Raw genomic sequence first — 22,109 nt, 5'->3', positions numbered from 1 at the left:
TGATGGGCTCCATATCCTGTCTGCACAGCAGCCGCGATGCCAGGGTTGAATTACTATTGAATAAGCAGCAGTGAAATCTTTATCAAAATAATCAGGGGTTCCCAAAACCACAAATAACAACAACCGGACTCAAGTTGTACTAAATCAGCAAAGATCATTGATATAATAAGATTCTGAGTCACTTTTTTTCTGCAGTCTCTCTCTCTCTCCTTCTCTTGCAAAGTCTCCTCGGCTATTTTCTTGCACTGCTTGGGGGAGGGCAGGTGGAGGGAAGGAAGGGCATTGCTCAGAAAGTTAAAAAAAAAAAAAAATTGACATCACTGAAGTCACATGATTGGCAAGAACCAATTAAGATGGGCTGTGGAAAGGGGAACAGTTAAATTTGTAATTTGGGTTGTGTGAAAACTTCTTTGGGCCTCATAAACAACCACAGAACCACAAGTTGGGTAGCCTGGCAGTGTCAGAAGTCTGAGCCCAGCATAGTGGTCAGCAGGCAAGACGGATCACTCTGACTGGAAACCACAGGGCTTCGCAGAGTTCTGAACATCATCAAGCCACAGCCAAGACGCCGCTTTTTTTTTTTTTTTTAAATCTTTAGCAATTTGAATATCTGTCTTTGCAAAGGTACATTTCTTTTTTTTTTTTTCCTTAGGGCTCAGGGAACCCCAGAGGTGTCGAGGGAAAACAAAAACAAAAACAAAAAGGACCTGTAGGGAACCATGGTTGGGGGTGAGGTTAAAACGGTGACCTTTCTTGGTTTCTCGCTCTTAAGGTAAAAGAACTCATTGAATCCCCCGCCTTCAGAAGAGGGTGCCTTTTCAGGAGGAAGCGATGGCTTCAGACAGCATGTTTGAGTCATTTCCTTCATATCCACAGTGCTTCATGAGAGGTGAGTACACTCTGAGATTTTAATATCTACTTTTGCTCGGCTCTGTAGATAATAAAGTGGCTGCCTGTTGTAACTGGGTGCAGAGAGCCCCTGCCGCTCTCCCGTCTGTTTGGGGGGAGGAATTCAAACACCTCTTCGGGTGTAAGATTTCAAGGCTATTGGATTACTTATTCATCAGATGGCCGCTTTTGAGAAATGTTTTCATAAATACTTGGTTAAGCTGTCGAGGGGTTCCGTCGGTGGGTGAGAACTTTGTCCGGGGCAAGTCAGTTGGGCTGTTCCTGATTAAAATCCTAGAGATCATAAAGCTTGCAGGAGGCTCTCTGGGTTTTCTCTGGTTGCCCCCCGGCCTGAGATGGCTGTGGCTGAGTTGCCCCGCGCTGGGCAGGCAATGTGGCCCACATGCCAGCCTGCCCTGGGCTTTAGCGGACTCCAGCATCGCCGGCCAAGAAGGCTGGTGCCAGCGTGGGGCGGAGGCAGAGGTCGGCTCACCGCCCAGGTGGGGACACAGCAGGGACAAAGTAGCAAGTCAGTTGTCTCCGAAAGACGGATAGTAGAGGAGCCGGGCAGACTGGTCTAGGTTGAAAGCCCCAGAATGGTATTCCTTGCAGCCTCAATGCAAAACAGGCTGCCGGCATCTTCTGAGAGAGAATGAAAGCGAAGCATACACAAGTCTCTCCCGCCAAGAGCAACGAAGAAGTTGCCTAAGTCAAGCGTCTGAAGTGGCAGCTGAAGTCATTGAGATTGCATGCTTCCTAATAGAAGCAGCTAGTTGGGGGTACCTGCCTGCATGTTGGCAACCAGCCTCTTGAAACGCGCCGAGCTGTGGTTGAGCTCTGAATGTGTGAGTATGTGTGTGGTGTGCATGGGCGTCTGGGGTTATCTTTGCTGGGAAAAAAGAGGGCCGCGCCTAAACAAACACAAAGAAGAACGCAGAAATGTCACCAAGACATTGCCGTGTGCGTCGGGGCGAGCCCTTTGACCAGCGTCTGCACAGCCTGTGGCTTAATGGTTTGGCAGAGCTGGGATAGAGTGGGATGGATGGGACGTGGAGGGGGGTGGGGATCATTCATTTTCTAGCTACAAATGCTCGCGCGCACCCAAATAGTGTCTGTGACTCATTATTTATTCATCGAGCCAAGTGAGCCGAAGAATGCAGAGGGCTGCCAGCCACTTTGTCACAACAAACGCTATTGTGGATGCCACAGAGCCTCTGTGTTTCCGGGTCCCTGAAATTTAAACACTTGATAAAGATGTGTGTGTGTGTGTGTGTGTGTGTGTGTGTGTGTGTGTGTGTGTGTGTGTTGCAGGGAGAGCAGGATTTCAGGAGAAGGGGAAGAAAGCAAGTCATTAACCGATTCAAAGCTTCAAATTAAAGGGTTTTCAAGCGCTTCTTTACTGGCAGCTGAGGACATTTTAGTGAAGTTGAGTCATGCGCTGGGTATGAGTCACACATCCTCACGGCGCTGAGCTTCTGCGGCAGAAACGCCGGCCGCTGGGGGTGAGAAGCTGTGAAGGGCCTTCTCGCTGCATTTCCTCTGGGCCTCTGACAAGCAAAGGAAGCAATATTTGTAGAATAACAGAAAGGAAAAAAAAAAAATCTTCCTGCCTCTACTCTGCTTTCAATACTCTCTCCAAACGATGATTGTTTCCTATTCTATCAACTCAGGAAGGCAGATTCAGGAAATTTTTCAACATCCCAGTGGGTAATAGATGGGATTTTGGTGTGCAGGGCTGGCCTGCCTTCCTGTCCTTACTGGTGAGACAGCAGAGCTAAGTGAGGGGGGACCTGGTGACCTGCTCAGACGCCGGCAAAGACAAGGAGCTCAGCCCCTAACCCAGCCCCACAGTCCCTGTGTCCCCAGGATGGACACCGACCGGACCCGCCCCCCAGGTTTAGGAGCTGGTGGCAGCATAGATTTCAAGAGGAACTCTGTGCAGGGGACGCTAGCACCCCAACCAAGACTCAGAAGGGCTCATGGGAAAAAGTCTTTTCTTTCCTTCCGGTCATTAAAAGGAACTCAGGGATGATTACAATCACACACTCAAGAATATAATATGGAGACTGAATTTCAGAGAATCAGAGTGAAATCTAGGCCATTTTTCATGGCTCAGTTTATCAAGGTGATTCGTCAGGCTGAGGGTTTGCATGGTCTGGGTTCGCGGTGCACACCACTCATTTGAGTCTGGAGAGTTAGCAAAACATCACTACATTTGGTACGAGATGGGCCCTGCCTTAGAGCGCAATGCTAGAAGAATCGCCCTACTCTCTATTAAAGTCCGTATCCTCCTTGCAGCCAGTACCCTGTCCCCCCAACCTGGCCGTGAGCAGCGCCCCTCACTGTGGTCATTTATTGCTGCCTGTAATTTATAGCGTGTGTGCCCCCCCCCACTGCAGCTCCAAGAGAGTGGGGAAAATATCTTGTTTTCTTCCTGGGATGGCCCTTTATCAGTGCGTGCAATTCTCACAGGAGGAAACCCATAACTCATTTTTTGAGCAAGATACCCATGTGGAAATGGAGGCGAAAGAGAGGTGTGGGACCAAGCCAACCATTGTTCCCTTCTGTGTGACAGGCAAGTGAGAGTCTGAGAGCCTGGCATGCAAAACAAATGTGGTCTACCACAGAGAAGGCTGCCTCTGCGCCTTCTCACTGAATGTGCTCAGGCAAGAAGATGAGGCGTGATTGAAATTCCCTGGCATGATCCCCCGTGGTTCAAGGCACGACGTCCCTGCAGGACCCAAACTCGGGTCCCCTGGCGGGGTACCACGTGTGGGCCTGCAGAGTGGGGAAGGAGTGCGGAGGAAGAACGTCGGCACGTATGTGTTTTTGCAAAATGCCTCAGGTAGCCGTGTTCTTAGAAGTGGCTTAGTGGTCTATGCAAAGCCTGAATGCTAATATGCCTCCGAGTTCCTAGAACCACAGGTAAAAATCTCGGCGGGGCTGACGCACCGCTGTCTTCTCGAGGTTATCTCTCAAAGGGAATTGCAGGAGCGGAGGCTGAACGTGTGAAGCATGCCTCTCCATGGGTCTCAGTTTGCCACTTCTTTGCAGAGAAATATTGGTGAAGACATCTCTGGCTCTGCTGGAGATTTAAGATCACACAAAGCCGTTGATTCAACTGGGTATCAGACACCGTGTGAATTCCGTGTCCGTTTGCCAAGGCTGCCATAACAAACAAGCATAGACTGAGTAGCTTAAACAACAGAAATGGATTGCCTCGTGATTCCAGAGGCCAGAATTTCAAGGACAATCCTGGTGTAGCTTTGGTCTTGGGAAGGCTTCAAGGCGTCGGGAGGTTGGTTTCTTCTGAGGCCTCTTTCTTTGTCTTGTGGACGCTGTCTTCTCCCTGTGGCCTCATGCACTCTTCCTTCATAATTATCTATGTCATAATTTCCTCTTCTTACAAGGATACTAGTCGAATTGCATTAGATCCCACCATGAGGACCTCATTTACTCTTAATGATCTCTGCAAAAGCCCGCTCTCCAAATATAGTCATCTTCTGAAACACTGGGAGTTAGCACTTCAACGTATGAACTTGGGGAGGACACACTTCAGTCCCTGACAGTGTGTCTTAGCCAGTCTGACTCCCCCGGACCCACAAGGAACCTGTACTTTTCCTAAGTGCCCTCCTGGATGTGGAGGAATCAGATCCCAGCTCCCCCCATGTGAGACGCAACTCTTGCGTTCTGAAACTGCCCACACATTTTGAAACTGAGAAGAAAAAAAAAAGGTGTTAAAATCTATCTAAACTCACAATCAGACCCTTTGCTATTTAGTTCCTTTGCATGCTGAGAGACCTGTGAAAATGACAAGGCAATTCTGAAATGTTTAAGCTTTAAAAGAGCAAAGAGCAGTCCCCCAAGAGATGCCACCTCCTTGGCTCTGCCTCCTCCCCAGGGATCGTCCCTGTAATCCCAGACCTTCCCAAGGCACACCCCATGCCTGGGGGTGGGACACAGGCCACAGGAGGCCCCACACCTGCTCAGACTCCAAGGGCTGGCCCGGTGAGCTGCCAGGAGCAGAAGCAACTTTAGAAGGAACAGCTGAGCCAGGGGCTAACCGGCAAGCAAGCAGCCTGGGAGAGCTTTTGGAAGCAAATTCATCGCCAGGAGGTTTCTCTCTTCTCTTGAAACAGGTCTGAATTGTGGACTTTGAAAAGATTTGCCCTTTTCCTGAGAAAGCGAGTGATGTTGGGCCACTGCACACACAGAATCTAAGAGAGACAGGCTTGGGGGTGTTGGTCTAAAGCACAGAGCCCAGGAGCTTGTAAGAGCAGCCAGGATGAAAAAAGAGGAGCCAGGGCTGAAGAAGGACCAGGCAGACTTAGTACGGTGATGCCCTTTTCCTTTCTTTTCAGGTTTTCCGGCTTTTTGCCAAAATAGCATGGGACAGCTTCTTTCTTGAGCTTTGGTTTCCTCATCTCTAAAGTGAGGACAGTATCAGATTAGCCAAAAAGTTCATTCGGGTTTTTCTGTACGGTAAAACCCAAATGAACTCTTTGGCCAACCCAAAGGACTTGTTGTTAAAGTGGCTGCAAGGACTAAATTAAACAACCCAAGTACAGTGCTTGGTGCTGTCATGAAAACCAGGCAGTTAATGTCAGCCACGGTGACTGTGGTTCAGCTTTCCAGATGATGCTTAGTCAAGGCCGTCTACTCTCCAAAGGAGAGGTCAGGAGAGGCCTCCTGAAGACAAAGACCCCGGGTGGGGAGGAGACGGTGTGGAGAGTCAGAACCAAGACGAGAGGGAAGGGGGTCTGCCGTGGGGGTCCAGCCTAGGCCGGGGCAGCGTGGCAGGAGCCCAGTGGGGTGTGGAATTTGGTGAGTAAATTAGCCGTCCCTTCAACACCATGTCTCTCTTGCTTTATGAGAAAGAGGACAGAGAAAGGGTGAGGGCACTTTGCGTCACTTGATGGGCTTAGCTTTTCAACGTCGTAGCTAGTTGGGGCATGAGACAGGAATCCCGATGGAAGTTTCTCCTTTTTGAGGTCCTGGTATCACTTTATTCTCCTGAAGTCCCTTCTTAATGAAACAGCCACCTCCTCACCTGGTGACCCTCCACAGGTCCCCCTGGCTCCATGCTTCTAGGGATATTTCTGTGTATTTGTCAAAGTCCTGGAGAAGCCAGTGGATAGAGGAGCCTGGCAGGCTATATATGGGGTCACAAGAGTTGGACACGGCTTAGCAACTTCCCCACCACCACCACCAGTGAAGGCACCTTGGTTGCTTGTCAGGTTGGGGGTGGGAGTGAAGGCCGCACAGGAAACTCAAGTGAAATTGTTTCTCAGGTAACTTCCTAGTGACCTAGATGAGTCATTAGATGTCTCCGTGTCTCATCTGAGTTCTGCAAAAGGGACTAATAATGTTCTAGATGAGCTTGCCTCTGAATGACTGAGTTCCTGTTCAAAATCTTTCAATATGTCAGAGAGAGGTACCATAAAACACATCACAAAGTGTCTCAGTGTAAAAACATGAAGCAATTTAAAAAAATTATTTTATTTCCTAGTGGAAAACAGTGATCCTACCATTTCACATATGGCAAGCATTTTCCCCAAATTCTCTTAAAAATTTTTTTTCCAACTCCCATTCTTGAGAGAGCTCCCCAGAAGCTGCTCTGGTACCTGAAAAGAAAGTGTTAGTCTCTCAGGCCTGTCTGACTCTTTGCAACCCCAACAGACTGTAGCCTGCCAGACTTCTCTGTCCATGGAATTCTCCAGGCAAGAATACTGGAGTGGGTTGACATTTCCTTTACCTAGACCTTAAAGTTTGCAAAATATTCTTTTTCCAAAAATTTTATTCCTTAAGCTCCTCTGTCCCTTCTTCTCGAGGCCACCAATCCCCTCCTTCAGCCTCTTTGCTGAGTAAAAAGAGCCTCAAGTAATATGTCGTACTTGGCCTAGTTATCCCCCTCAAAAAAAAATTCAGTATGATGCCCCAGGGTGGTAGAAAGGGAGGGAGCGTCTCCTCCAAGAGCTTTGCAGATCATGCGCATGATCAGGGAGTGCTTTCAGAGAATTATGGGTGGTTCCTGGACACAAGTTCAGCTCAGTTCAGTCCCTCAGTCATGTCCAACTCTTTGCAACCCCATGGACTGCAGCACACCAGGCTTCCTTGTCCATCATCAACTCCCGGAGTTTACTCAAACTCATGTCCATCAAGTCGGTGATGCCATCCAGCCATTTCATCCTCTGTCATCCCCTTCTCCTCCACCTTCGCTCTTTCCCAGCATCAGGGGCTTTTCCAATGAGTCAGCTCTTCACATCAGGAGTTTCAGCAACAGTCCTTCCGATGAATATTCAAGACTGATTTCCTTTAGGATGGACTGGTTGGAAGGGACTCTCAAGGGTCTTCTCCAACACCACAGTTCAAAAGCATCAATTCTTCAGCGCTCAGCTTTCTGTATAGTCCAACTCTCACATCCATACATGACTACTGGGAAAACCATAGCTTTGACTAGATGGACCTTTGTTGGCAAAGTAATGTCTCTGTTTTTTAGTATGCTGTCTAGGTTGGTCATAGCTTTTCTTCCAAGGAGCAAATATCTTTTAATTTCATGGCTGCAGTCACCATCTTCAGTGATTTTGGAGCCCAGAAAAATAAAATCTCTCACTCTTTCCATTGTTTCCCCATCTATTTGCCATGAGGTAATGGGACCAGATGCCATGATCTTCGTTTTCTGAATGTTGAGTTTTAAGCCAAGTTTTTCACTCTCCTCTTTCACTTTCATCAAGAGGCTCTTTAGTTCTTCACTTTCTGCCATAAGGGTGGTGTCATCTGCATATGAGATTATTGATATTTCTCCCAGCAATCTTGATTCCAGCTTGAACTTCATCCAGCCCGGCATTTCACATGATGTACTCTGCATATAAGTTAAATAAGCAGGGTGACAATATACAGCCTTGACATGCTCCTTTCCCAATTTGGAACCAGGACACGAAACAGAGTCTGAAGCCTCATGTAAGCTTTAACCTGCTGGACAAGTAAGCTGGACCCTCCCCTGGATCACACAACCTTCTCTTTTCATGGAAGGGACATCCTTTCATCCTCCCTTAGCTCCTTGAATGTCTCCCTTCCTCCTCCCCTTTCCTGTCCTGACAACACTGAATGATGCCAGAGAAAGAAAAGAAGGAACTCAGGTGGAAAAACCACGCACCTCAAAGACGACTGAAATGATGCCTTTTCTTACAGTGACATAAAGAGCCTGAAACTCTTGCTAGGGTTTACCGGTGAGAAGTATGTTCAGCTATACATTGAGTACAGTGGCTCAAGCAGCCAGGCCTTGTTCCAGCATGGATGACATGTGGTTTAGGAGCAAGTGGTCCACGGCTGGCACAGCAAGATGCTCTTGTGTTCTGGTTCCACCATAAGAGGCATGCAACTCGGATCTGTCCAGGCAGGAAGGAGATGGGGCCTCAAACCCTTCTTCTTGGAGCTCTGTCTTTTTACTCAAGGAAGGAAGCCCCCTCTCTGCCAGCTCCCTCTTATGTATCTCATAGGACAGAGCCGTGTCTGTGACATGGTGCCCAGGGCAGCAGATGTGGCACTTATCAGCTCACAGAGCAGAGGAAAGCAGAGGGGAAGGTTGGGTGGGAGTGATGTCAGGGGGCCCAGGGCAACATCTGCCAGGCCACATTGTTCCCTGGCAGGTACCCTGGCATTCCTGGTGACGTCCCTTCTCCTATGTCCTCCATGTGGGCTGTGCTTTGAAAATACACCCAGAGGTGGGGTGAACTGGGAGACTGGGATTGAAATACACACACTATTGATACGTGTCTGCTTTGTCATCTCTGACTCTGAGACCCCATGGGCTGCAGCCCACCAGGCTCCTCTCTCCATGGGATTCTCCAGGCAAGAGTGCTGGAGTGGGTTGCCATTCCCTCCTCCAGGAGATCTTCCGGACCCAGGGAATGAACCTATATCTCCTGAGTTTCCTGTACTGGCAGGCAGATTCTTTACCACTGAGCCACCTGTGTAGCCCCGATACTATGTCTGAAATAGATACCTAAGGAGAACCTGCTATAATAGCTTAGAGAACCCCAGTCACTGCTCTGTGGTGACCTAAATGGGAAGGAAATCCTTGAAAGAAGGGCTATGGGTACACGTATAGCTGATTCAGTAGAAATCAGTAGAAATCACCAACACTGTAAAGAAACTATACTCCAATAAAACTTTTTTTAAAAGAAGAAGAAAATACACTCAGGGAGGCTCTGAGTTATTCCTTCAGTCCTTGAAAGTTGCCAGTGGATCCTGGGGGTGGGGAGGATGGTATTTTTTCTTTTTATTTGCTTTATGAAAGAAAATGAAAGCACCTTCAAGTAAAGGTCTTGAATTTTTTTTACTGAAGTATAATTGACTTACAATGTGTTGATTACAGATATACAACAAAGTGATTCAGTTATATACATACATATATATATATATCAGATATATAGAGGATTATATATATATATATATATATATATATATATATCCTTTTCAGATTTTTTTCTATCATAGGTAATTATAAGGTGTTGAATATAGTTCCCAGTGCTATACAGCAGACACTCATTGTTTATCTGTTTTATATATAGTGGTTATGATCTGTTAATCCAAGCTCCTAATTTATCCCTCCCCACTTTTAGTATTTTTTATTGGAATATAATTTCTTTACGATGTTGTGTTAGTTTCTGCTTGCTATACAACAAAGTGAATCGGCCATGTGTATACATGTATCCCCACGCCCCCTCTCTTAGGCTCTCTCCCACCACCCCATCCCACTCCTCCAGGTCATCATGGAGCGCAGAGCTGAGCTCCCTGGGGTATAGAGCAGCTTCCCTCTAGCTAGCTATTTTACACGATTGTGTGTATATGTAGTGCTGCTCTTCCAGTTCGTCCCACATTCTCCTGCCCCTCCGCGTCCACAAGTCCATTCGCTACATCTGCATTTAGAGCCTGTCATACAGAGTGACGTAAGTCAGAGAGAAAAACAAATATTGTGCATTAATGCATATACACGGAACCTAGAAAAATGGAACTGACGAATGCTCTTTCATTTTTGATTTACTGAAAGCAAAATAGGCAGGAGATGGGATTGGGATGGAGTGGGACAGGGGGCCTGTCAAAAGGGAGACAGGGTCACACCTATTTTCAGGGTCAAAACCCAGAAGCACACTTGACTCTCACAGTGTTACAAAAAACAACCCGCTTTGTATAGACCAGAGTGTTGCTTATATAAAAGCCACCACACCTGGCCCCTGGGTTGATGTATCTACTAGTAACTGGAAATAATTTCCTTTTTTCTCTTCCTCGCTCTTTTGAATTCTCAAAACCCCATGACCTAACCCTCTACACTTTTACTTTTTTTTTTTAAGAGAATTCTTTTCTACAGAATTTCTGGAGGGAAATTTTCTTTTAAGTCACCCTCCTTAAATTTACCCAAGGATGTTCTATGTCTGATTGAAAGACAACAACCAGATAATACCCCTCTATCTGGGAGATAGAACACTTATTCATACCTTATATTTCTGCAAGTTACAGATTATTTTTGCTTCGTAATTACTGGCCTGTCTACTTCCTGAGTCTGGATGAAAATCTACTTCCCTGAAAGTCAATGCCTTAAAAAAAAAAGCCTTTATTCAGTTTTTCCCTGAAATAAGAAATAGTGTAAATCTTTCATCCTGCTTTGCTGCAAGATGAGTGAACATAGAGAATGGTTGATTTTGTGGAAGACATTGCCCTCCCTGCCCTTGGCCTTTCTGTGTCTAATCTCAGATGGACTTCTCTTTAAAGAGTGGGCTCTCCCAGACAGTTTGGGGGCCCCAGGGTAAAAGGTCACCCAAAATAAAAATCACAGTTAGCTAGTTGGGCTTGTTCAATGCCTCTACTGCTTTCAAGATTGATGCTTCTTTGCGTAAATTTGCCACCTGTGCTAAACTGATTCAAAGCTAAGGACTCAACTTGTTAAGTCTTGAAGCCATGTCTATTGGAAGAAATATGTCACTGACACTTTGCAAAACTTCTGCCCACCTTCCTTGCCAACCACCTGATTTTTACGCCTTGTCTTTTGGATGTCCTCTGTGAAGACTAGGACTCCTAAAAATAAACCCTTTCTGATAAGGAACAAAATTATAAGATATGAACCATAAATCAAATATAGCCTCAGACCTCAAAGCAAGCCTCTATTTCCTCTTCTCTTTGAGAGCCATATTGGTCCTGAACAGCACATAGGTTTTTCTGAAAATGTATAAGAATTCAGATTTTTTTTTATTAGTAGGATGTCTTAAAGAAAGAACTAAAAAATATTCCAGTGATCAACTTGCCAGATAGGGATATGTTAAAAAGAGCAAACAGAAGTCAGAACCCTGGGATTAACAGATACACACTACTGTATATAACATAGACACACAATAAGGACGTACTATATAGCACAGGAAACTATATTCACTGTCTTGTAATAACCTATGATGAAGGCTCTGAAAGACCTATGATGGAAAAGAGTCTATGTATATACACACACACACACACACATATATATATATATACACACATGTAGCTGAATCACTTTGCTGTACACTTGAAAGTATACAACATTGTAAAACAACTATTCGTCAATAAAAATAAAGTTAGAGCCCTGAGTACATGGCTTACTCTTAGGTGGTCACAGGCTGTTGTGAGTGGAGTTTTTTCAAAGAGGCTAAGCACGGTGTCAGAAAATCTTTCATTGCTCAGTGAAGGAACAATTTCCATCTTCTGCACACACACACCAAAAAAAAAGATCACATATAACCTTTGATGTTCATTTTTATTACAGCTTCAAAATGTGCAAAAGAGAATGTAGACAAAAATACATTAGTTTGGGTGCCATTTTTCCAGGAGCAGTTTCAACGCCAACCACAGTTTGCTGTTTTATTACACAGCTTCTGTTTGCACTTTGAACTACGTGCTTGAGGCCGCTCACTCCACACCATCTGCAAGCTGCATCTGTGCAGCCCCATCCACCTCGCTAACAGTCACAGCTGAACTTGACATTAACCCACTTTGAAAGTATGCAATCTGTAAACTCTGAAACTGCACATAGATGTATACACACATGCACATGTGCACACACACACACACACACACACACACACACATAGCCCATGCAAAAGTCTGAAGGAATTAGGAGGAAGGGAAAAATTAGCCATGTCTTTTATGAGGTTGCTGTCATGTCTCTGCCTTTGCAGCCTGGGCTTAGTAACATAGAGGCACTGAGTGACGATGAAATGATCTAGGCACCGATGGGTATGAACAGAAACTCACACTGCTGTTTTATTATTATTGACTGACTCCACCGTTCAGAAATATCAAGATGGCTATGACTCCCAAAGTCCAAGAGGAAAGAAACAATTACCAAATAATTTTAAACAAATATTAGGGCTGCAAAGGGTGTGGGGTCATATAAAGAAGTACAAACACCAACAATGGAAATTCTGTTCAACTGCCAATCATCCTGCATCATTACTTCATATTAAAAAAAAAACACTACACCTCCAACATGCTTCCCACTAGACTGTGTTCAAAACAAAGAAGTAATTGTATCCTAGAGGTGGATGAATCTGTTTAAATAACAAATGAACTATGAGACATATAAACTATGAGATACTGTCACATGTGATTCATTCTAAGGTACGTGTGTGTGTTTTCTATATATAGTTTTATCTAGTTTCTACTGGCATCTGGAATTATATAACTGTTATATATAAAACTACATGACTATAAAAATATTTTAGAAACTATATTTTTTGGCTGGAATCATGTTAGACACCTCTGTGCCTTAGGGCACCAGAGACATTCCCTTGTCGGAGGTCCTACCGTTGGCTCAGTGCCTGAGTCAGAACTGGAAATTGGGTCGGCTCTGCTCCTGACCCTAGAGTTTTGCAGACACTGGACTTCAGGGGCGATTCCACTTGGGAGCCTAAATACTCAGCAGACTCTTCTCCTTATCACCCTTCATTTCATCACCTCGGTCAGATGCCACAGCTCTTGTCAGGCTAAACCCCTTGCTCTGTGTGGAAACATCAAGTGGACAATTTCTGTGGAGCCCACGGGCCCAAAGATCCGCCACAAGTGCACGCAGGGGGTGGAGCCGCCCCACCGGTGCAGCCTGGGTGCTCTCTCCTGCCCAGGGGTTCTGGGTCTCATCTCTTACCCAGAAAGCCAGCACCACCCGAGCCAAGCATCCAACTGTGCCCAACCGCCCCTCCCTCCCCGAGGCAACCTTACGGTCAACCAGGTTGGTTCTGATGAGCATCTCTTGTGAAATCCGGATGACCAACAGAAGGGCAAGTGTCTGTGTTCACACAGAGGGACAGAGGGTGGAAGGTAGTGTCCTGCCGAGGCTGCCAGCCTCCGGTTCTCAAAGGGCCCCCTGGGAAGTGGGGGGGGGGGTGCTCTCTTCTGACCAAATTTGAACCCAACTATGAGTCCCATCAAGAATATATGTCCTTATGACACTCTGCATTCAAAGCTCTTACTCTCAAAGGTGGCCTCGCTCAGGAGAAACATCAGTCTGTCTCTCTGTCTCTCTTTGTCTCTCTGTCTCTGTTTCCCTCTCTCTCTGTCTCTGTCTCTCTCCCTTTCTCTCTGTCTGTCTCTTGTGCACACACACACACACACACACACACACACACACACACACACACACACAGAGGCAGGTATTCAAGTCCCATGCTTTCTGGATTCTAGTGGCTCCTCTTCGTCTGAAGCACTCAGTTCAGCAAAGTTGCTTCTGAGTGAACTAATAACCACTGAACAGCAAGGCAGTCTCTTCCAAACACTTTTGATCACATCAAATAGAAGTAAAGCTTATTTTAGCACACCCCCTAAACCTATGCATATTTATTTATTTAGAAACTACACACCTATACTACTATACTCATACTACTGTACTGTGTAATTATAGTATGCTCAGTGTACACACACCCCCAAAATAGAAATTAAAATAAGATGAAAACTCAAAAGGCAAATTATGATGGTTTTCCTTCCCCTCCCTTGCTCCTGCATGAATACCTCAGTTTAAATCAGGAGGTCCCCAGGTGACTATATATTTCATGATCACTGAGACTCAGCTTATATCAGCATCCTTGAGTCCACCAGCTGGAAGTTGCAATAGGTGTGTTTGGTTTGGTTTGGTTTTTTATTGACGTACAGTTGGTTTGCAATGCTAATTTCTGATGTACAGCAAAGTGATTCAGTTATACACCTATAAATATATATATATATATATATATATATATTCTTTTTTGTCTTCTTTTCCATTATGTTTCATCACAGGATAATCAATATATATAGTTCCCTGTTCTCTACATTCGGACTTTGTTGTTTATCCCTTACACAGATAATAGCTTATATCTGTTAACCCCAATCTCCCGCTCCATCCCTCCCCCAACCTCCCACTGGTGTTGAAGTATCAACTCTACTCCAGAAGGACCTGTATATTCTTGAGCCCCAGGCTCTTCTCTATGAAATGTCATTGGTGCAAAAGCCACGAGGTAGACAGACCTGACCAGCCAGTAGATCAGGAAGCAGGGAGCCCAGAGCTTGGGGCCAGAAGATTGGTTCCTATCCCCTGTGTGAACTTGACCTGCTTCCCCAACCTTGCAGAGCCTGGGTTTCTCAACTGTAAATGGGTGCAATAATCCAGATGGTTGCCAAAAGGATTGGAGATAATATATAAAAAGTAATGGACACAGAGAAGAAGTCAATAAGGAAAAGTAACCGTGGGAAATGCCACTGAAAGTATCTAGAAAGGAGGCAGGGAAGGAGCCTCTGCTGAGCCCAGAACATGGCCTGGCAGTTGTGCCAGGAAGAGCACCACATTGCAGAATGGAGAATTGGCTCTCTTCCTCTCTCTCCACGCAGCCGTGCCGAAGTGGTCTTAGTTCTCCGCAGCAGAGGGCTGAGCTTACAAATATTAAAGCTGACCACGTGCTTGCTAAGTCGCTTCAGTCATGTCTGACTCTTTGCAACCCTATAGACTGTAGCCCACCCGGCTCCTCTGTCTGTGGGATTTCCCCCGCAAGAATACCGGAGTGGGTGGCCATGCCCTCCTCCCGGGGATCTTCCTGACCCAGGGATTGAAGCCGCGTCTCTTACGTCTCCTCCATTGGCAGGCAGCCTCCTTACCACTAGAGTCACCTGGGAGGTCCTCTGCAAAGCTGATCACAGCAGTGGGTAATGTTTATTGATTATGTGCTCTGTGCCAGCCCTGGCACTGTGTCCAGCTTTTCCTTGTGTCGCCTCGATAAACCCTTCACGCAAACCTGTGAATAGGTCGCCTCGTTGCTACTCCTCTTTTTATTCGGGGGTGTGGCGTGCAGAGATGAGGGAACTTGAGGTTAGGCTTCTGGTAAAGGAGAGAGCCAGGTTCAAATGGAGGGGTTCTCTCTGCAGGGCCTGAGGAGAAGAGTGGCTATTGCCATTCTCTCAGTTTGGCATGCCAGAGAGCTGAGCTTTATGGAGCTAAAGACTTGCTGAAGCGCCTGGACAGAAGGTGATACTGTGAGGAGGTGGGGAGGGGGCGTTGAACCTCAGGGAGCCTCAAGTTGGGGCCACTGTCCACTGACAAAGTCCACTCCCCTGGATGGCTGGCATGCCTCTGAACACATTTGGTGGCTTTAGGTGCCCACCATTGGTGTGAATGCCTCCCCTGGTCACTAGCTACATCCTCAGGGCCCCTCCCCATCAGAGCTGCCCCCCGAGAGAGAGAGAGATGTCCTGGTGGCCCCAGAATTGCCCATGAAGGATGCCACTCTAAGCCAGCAGTGCTCAAACAAACATATATCAGAATCACCCATTCCCAAGATGCTGGTGATAGGCTGGCTGGGGGTGGGAGTGGGGCGAACCGTGACTAAGCCTTTCTTCCCAACCAGATAGCTGTCAGTTTACCAGTCTGGCCATTCGTCTGGAGTAAGACTAGTTTGATTCAATGAGGCACTTCCCGAAAAAACCTTTAGGAGGCGCTCTTTCTGAGAATCATGTAAAGCTGACCCTGAACTGGGAAGACTCGGAGAGATAGCACCTTTTTTAAATGCCGTGTCTAAGGCGCCTCTCTTGCCCCATCCTAGTCCACGTCCTGGGACCCGCGTATGGAAGAACCCACCAAACGACGCTCTTCCACCCGCAGTTAGGGACCTCAGACCCCAGTCCATCCTTCAGAAAGCCAGGGAGCCTCTGGGAGCCCGCCTGTCAAAACCCTCACTCTGGCCAGTGTTTTCAGTGATGCTCCCAGTAAGCATTCACATCCAGCTATTCCCATGGTTGGGATAAAAACTCCACCCAGAAGCAGGTGATTAGCAAAACTGGCCTCACCGCCCTCCTGACGACGGACCTCCTCCCCTTCAACAACCCCTCAGTTGCAAAGTCAGAGACCCACTCCCTGATGGGCCTTTGGGAATCATCTCTCTGTCGTTCTGCAAATATCTGCCATTTCAAAAGCCCACATCTCCAGCCCTCTGACATCATTACAAATCCTTCTCTCAGGCAGGTGGATTTGAGGTTTTCTTTTTTTTCTCTCTCTCTCTCTGACCTTATGCATACAAAAGGCACGTCTCATCTGATTATTCTACAGCGAGTTACCACAGGGTCGCATGAAGTTCCTTCCCTTTCTCCTTGGGCTCCACGTGGCAAAGGACACAATAATTAATTACATGCTCACCCCCCCCCCCCCACCTCTTCACCCAAGCCAGCTCCCAGCCAGCCAGCGAGAGTCGCCGGCTTGCCTAGAAGCAGGGAGCCTGGCCAGCTTCTAATTGTTGTTATGCAAACATCGTAATGGGAACAAATTAAAAGGCACTCAGGCTAATTATTCTTCGCAATAAAAAAAATAATAAACTAAGCTCCTTTGGAAAGGTGACTCTGTGTTAGACTCGATTTCCTTATACAGGGTATGAAGGGAAATAAAAATTTCATGGTATGAACTGAAAGATTATCACCGAGGAATTCTTGTGACTCAGAAAACGCCCTGCCATGCTTAGAGCCAGCTGCCTACACCTCAGGGCCTGGCCTGACCCCCAGCTCCACTTCCCTTCCTCCTTCTTCCATCTTCCCTCCGTGAGCTCCACTTGACCTTTACTGAGGATGAGTTCTTTCTGGGGAGTCCTGGCCTCAGGTCCAAGCTGACCCTCTCTCCCCACAGTGGTCTCCCTCCGAGGGCCAGGGACCCCCACCCCCACGCCACCATCGTTTCGTGTGACAGATTTTACCTGCCTCCCACATCAGTTTCCAGGTGGCTCAGCTGGTAAAGAATCTGCCTGCCCAATCCAGGAGACATAAGTTCAATCCTTGGGTCAGGAACATCCCTTGGAGGAGGAAATGGCAACCCACTCCAGTAGTCTTGCTGGGAAAACCCCATGGACAGAGGAGCCTGGTGGGCTATAGTCCATGGGGTCGCAAAGAATTGGACAAGACTGTGCAACTGAGCATACAAGCACACACACACGTCTGGTTAGAACCCAACAGGTCATTGACGCAGAAGCAGTTGTTTCAACACAGCCTCTTCCCTCTAAGTCAGCTTTTCTATAAGAACCTCACAACCTAAAGGAGTGAAAAACTGAAGGACCTTGACCCCACAGCTTCACGTCAGCCTGGACCACCCCCGTGGCCTGGGCCTGAGGACGGGTTCTGGAAAAGTCTGCAATGGGAGAGCGAAGAGAGGGAGTCCTCTGACTCCTCAGGGAACCTGTCCCACTCTCCCACCTCCCTATGTCCCCATGCCCCCAACCCCGACCCCCCCCATGGCCCCCAGGCTCCTGCTTCCGGTTTGGGAAAGCTTCCGGTCTTCACATGAGATAATTGACACTGTTGCTTATAAATGATGACAAGCACAGCTAACATTCGCCAATAGTTTATAATGTGTCAGGCAGGATCCCTCCTTCATCTCTTTTAATCAAAAAACTTGTATGTAAGTACAACTCTTTTCTTTTGAAAGGGACTGTTGTGGGTTTTTTAATTAATTGGTGTTGGAATCCAGAAAAATAATATAGAAGATCTTATTTGCAAAACAGAAATAGAGACACAGATGTAGAGATAAGCATAGCTCTTAATCCCCAGTTGATAAAGATTTTAAAAGGAGGATGTAGCAGAGATGGGTGAAGAAAGCCGCCCCGCACAGCTAGTAGGAGGCCGAGCCGGGCGGGGAGCGCGGACCCTGCCTCACTCACTCCCTCCCACCTTTCAACGTGGGGCAGAGCCTCTGTGTGTAAAGCCAGCTCCGTTTCCGCTGTGCTGCCTTGGGCGGACGGCCTCACCTCTATGGGCCCCCGTTTGCTTCATCTGCAGAGTAACAGTGATGATGCTCATCTTGTAGTCGTGAGACCTGTGTTAGGAACGGCACGGGACCCCTCGAGTTGATCTTACCGCTTGTAAAGCGCTTTTTCTCTCTATCTGATTAGCCCTTGTGGATTAGACACCATTCAGTTTGATGTTCCCCTTTCCCTCTTTACACAGCAAGGCCCCCCAGATCCCCAAAGTGAACCCTGATCCCATCATTCATGTGACCGTGCGTGGGTATCTGATGCCTCCTGGCTGCTGGCCACGAAGGACTGGCGTGTTGGGTGAGGCGTGCGGTGCAGTGACAGAGCAGCCCGGGGCTGCCGCGCAGTCTCTCCTGCAGCGGTATGCGCCCTTGCACCCTGGTCAACCCCTCCCTGGAAAACTAAGAGGCCTGCGATCTCTCAGTCCTAGCATTCTTTTTGTTTTTTTTTTTTTTTGAGCTCTTTGTTTCATTTTTTTTTTGCAGCATAGTTGTTTTCCAGTGTTGGGTTCGTCTCTGCTGTACAGCAAGGTGAATCAGCTATGCATATATATACACCCAGTCTTTGCCACCATAGAGCACTGAGTTTCCTATGCTACACATTAGCTTCTCATTAGTTATCTATTTTATATATATCAATAGTGCATATACGTCAATCCCATCTTCCAGTTCATCCCACCCAGCCCCCTTCCTTCCTTGGTGTCCATACGGTTGTTCCCTATGTCTGTCTCTATTTCTGCTTTGCCAATAGGTTCATCTCTACAATTTTTCTAGATTCCACATATACGCATTAATATGCAATATTTGTTTTTCTCTTTCTGACTTACTTCACTCTGGATGACAGTCTCTAGGTTCATCCACCTCTCTGCAAAGGACGCAGTTTTGTCCCTTTCCACGGCTGCGCACTATTCCGTGGGACATATGCATCACATCTTCCTTATCCATCCCTCTGTTGATGGGCCTTTAGATTGCTTCCATGTCCTGACTATAGTAAATAGTATAAAAGAAACCTGCCCCCCACTGTTCAGTGCAGCTCTGGTTTTCTAAGGATGGCATCCGGCATCATGCAGCCTGACACTTTGCCCTCTGTTGACTTCACCAGTGTTGACATGGGGTGGGCTCTTTCTTTGTTGAGGGGACCTGTGTGTCACAAGAAGTGTAGCTGTGATCTGGGTCCACACCCACTAGATGCCAGTAACTCCACCTCTCCAAAATGTGACACCAAAAAGTGCAAACATGGTCCAGTGTCCCTGAGGGCTACAGTTACCCTGTTTGAGAACTACTGGTCCAGAGATCCCTTAGGAACCAGTGCACTACGGTCACTTCCTATTTATTCATGGGCCAAAGAAATTAAAAAGTGTAGAGGAGACTGAGCATGTTTTCACTCAACGTTCAGAAAACTAAGATCATGGCATCCGGTCACATCACTTCATGGCAAATAGAGGAGGAAACAATCGAAACAGTAGCAGACTTTATTTTCTTAGGCTTCAATATCACTGAGGATGGTGACTGCAGCCATGAAATTTAAAGACATTTTTTCCTCAGAAGAAAAGCTATCACAAACTTAGAGTATTAAAAAGCAAAGACATTACTTTGCCTATAAAGGTCTGTCTGGTCAAAGCTATGGTTTTTCCAGTAGTCATGTATGGATGTGAAAGTTGGACCATAAAGAAAGCTGAGCATTGAATGATTGATGCTATTGAACTGTGGTGTTGGAGAAGACTCTTGAGAGTTCCTTGGACTGCAAGGAGGTCAAACCAGTCAACCGTAGAGGAAATCAACCCTGAATATTCATTGGAAGGACTGATGCTGAAGTTGAAGCTCCAATACTTTGGCCACCTGGTGCAAAGAACTGACTCACTGAAAAAGACCCTCATGCTGGGAAAGACTGAAGGCAGGAAGAGAAGGGGACAACTGAGGATGAGATGGTTTGATCACCGACTCAATGGACATGAGTTTGACCACGCTCTGTGAGATGGTGAAGGACAGGGAAGCCTGGCGTGCTGCATTCCATGGGGTCGTAAAGAGTCAAATGTGACTGAGTGACTGAACAGTGAACCACAACAATGATTTGATCCTCCACAGCATGGTTGTACTCCTACACCAAGTTTGAACCCTGGTCCCTCACTATCCCTTGTTGTTGATTCAAGCTGTCTGTAACAGCTAGCAGTCTATGAGCAGGAAGCTTGAGAGCAGAGTGATCTGTCATATTCCCCATAATTAAAAGCAGAAACTAAAACCATCCATGATTCCAGTCTACTGAGGACAAACCAAAAAGAACTAATATGCTAGGATTACTTTCCAGCGGAAGCTGGGCCTGTTAACTCAATCTTTGATAGTGTTTCTACTGAAAAAACTAGGGCAAGGGAGAGAAAATTAGGTACTCCTAGAACAATGCCTCTAGTTTGCTTTGGTTAATGTGCACATGTGTGTGTTCAGTCGCATCCAACTCTGACCCTGTGGACTGTAGCCCACCAGGCTCCTCTCTTTCATGGGATTCTCCAGGCAAGAATACTGGAGTGGCTTGCCATTTCCTCCTCCAGGGGAACTTCCAAACCCAATGATCAAACCCAAGTCTCCTGAGCTTCCTGTATTGGCAGGCAGATTCTTTACAGCTGAGCCACCTGGGTTAATGTACATAATGATTAAATTCAGAAAACAGAAGTAAGCTGATAAGAAGTGCTAAGAAAGCACTGTTGGAACCTCAAGTTTTATTGAACAAGCACTATTATGTAGCATTTTCCATGGGCTGGGCCCTGCTGTAAGTGCCTTACACACAGAAACTCATGTCATCACCGTCACCTAGACAGCAGAGACAATTAGCCTCCTTTTTGACACATGTGTGGCTAGGGCACAGAGTGGTCAAGCAATCTGTCCAAGGCCACAACAGCTGAGAAGTGGCGAGGCTGATTTCACCTGTAGTCTGGTTTGGGATCTTGAGCACTTAACTATTGAACTGTGCCTCTTTCCATGAGATAGTCTTCTAGAGAGGGTATAACCTGGACACTCCTATCATCTGGAATAAATTCAAAATGAGTAATCTGAGTCTCTAATTACAGACATCATGGGATGGTAGACTATGGTTTGATGATGAAAGAGCTCTTAACTGTTGACGCTCCTAACAGTGTGTTAAGAGTTTGAAGCACATGGTACTGTCAGTCTGACTCTTTCCAGTGCCTGATTTTGAATAATTCATTTTCCTTCCCTTTTTGTAAAAGGATTGTTAGCAGGTCTTTGATGAGGCTCTTGAAATCTAGAAAATAGATAATCAAAAAGGCCAGCTAATAACTGATTCAAGGACCTACAAATCACTGACGATTTGGTCAAAAGTTTCAAAACTCCCAAAGCACATTCAGTTTCACTTTTCTACACACTATTTTCAAATCCCTTCTAGAAGGATATTTCTCCATTCTGCTGTGCACAATTTCCATCAACACCCCAAATTTCTGGTAGCAGGATCATTGTGGGAAATCACTGTGCAGGTTATGAGTGCCGGGACATGTACCCACGGGGAGTGCTGGGTACTAGAGCAGGTCTCCCCATATCCCCACCACAGACATGACCAGACATGATCTGTGTTTTCTCCCTGAAGCAACAGGGCTACCAGAGTGATGCTCTGATGACCAAGTCCTCTAGGATACCCACTGGAGGAGCATGTAAAAGACCACATTCCAGTTCCGGCTGGTGTTTATTCAGTCCGTGAAGCTACCGTAGCACCCACTGAAATGTTATCAATAATTCAAAGTTTCCTGTTCATGGGAGCATTCTCCTAGAGACTCTAAATTCTTCAAGAGAGAAGCTTTTCTCCTTCTCTTTTTTCTCTTTATTCCCAATACATGGCAGTGTGCAGGCACTCAACAAATGTTGGATGGATGGATAGATGAACTGAGGGGTGGACCGATGGATGAATAGATGGATGGACAGATGAGCAGATAGAATGTTTGGAACA

At 46.5% G+C, this 22,109-nt stretch overlaps 1 protein-coding gene across 1 annotated transcript in view; it reads left to right on the top strand.

Annotated features, from left to right (window-relative positions):
* The first annotated feature begins 509 nt into the window (after positions 1-509).
* RUNX1 (RUNX family transcription factor 1) overlaps positions 510-22,109 on the top strand; it is a 266,395-nt gene continuing 244,795 nt past the window's right edge. The window contains exons 1-2 of the mRNA XM_068975391.1: positions 510-624; positions 773-889. Of these exons, the coding sequence (XP_068831492.1) occupies positions 832-889 (58 nt within the window). The 5' untranslated portion in view covers positions 510-624; positions 773-831. The remainder of the gene's footprint in view (positions 625-772; positions 890-22,109) is intronic.

The sequence above is a fragment of the Capricornis sumatraensis genome, chromosome 1 (genome assembly GCF_032405125.1).
Source record: "Capricornis sumatraensis isolate serow.1 chromosome 1, serow.2, whole genome shotgun sequence".
Classification (NCBI taxonomy): domain Eukaryota; kingdom Metazoa; phylum Chordata; class Mammalia; order Artiodactyla; family Bovidae; genus Capricornis; species Capricornis sumatraensis.
The sequence above is the reverse complement of the archived record's forward strand: the minus strand, read 5'-3'. Positions and strand labels throughout refer to the sequence as shown.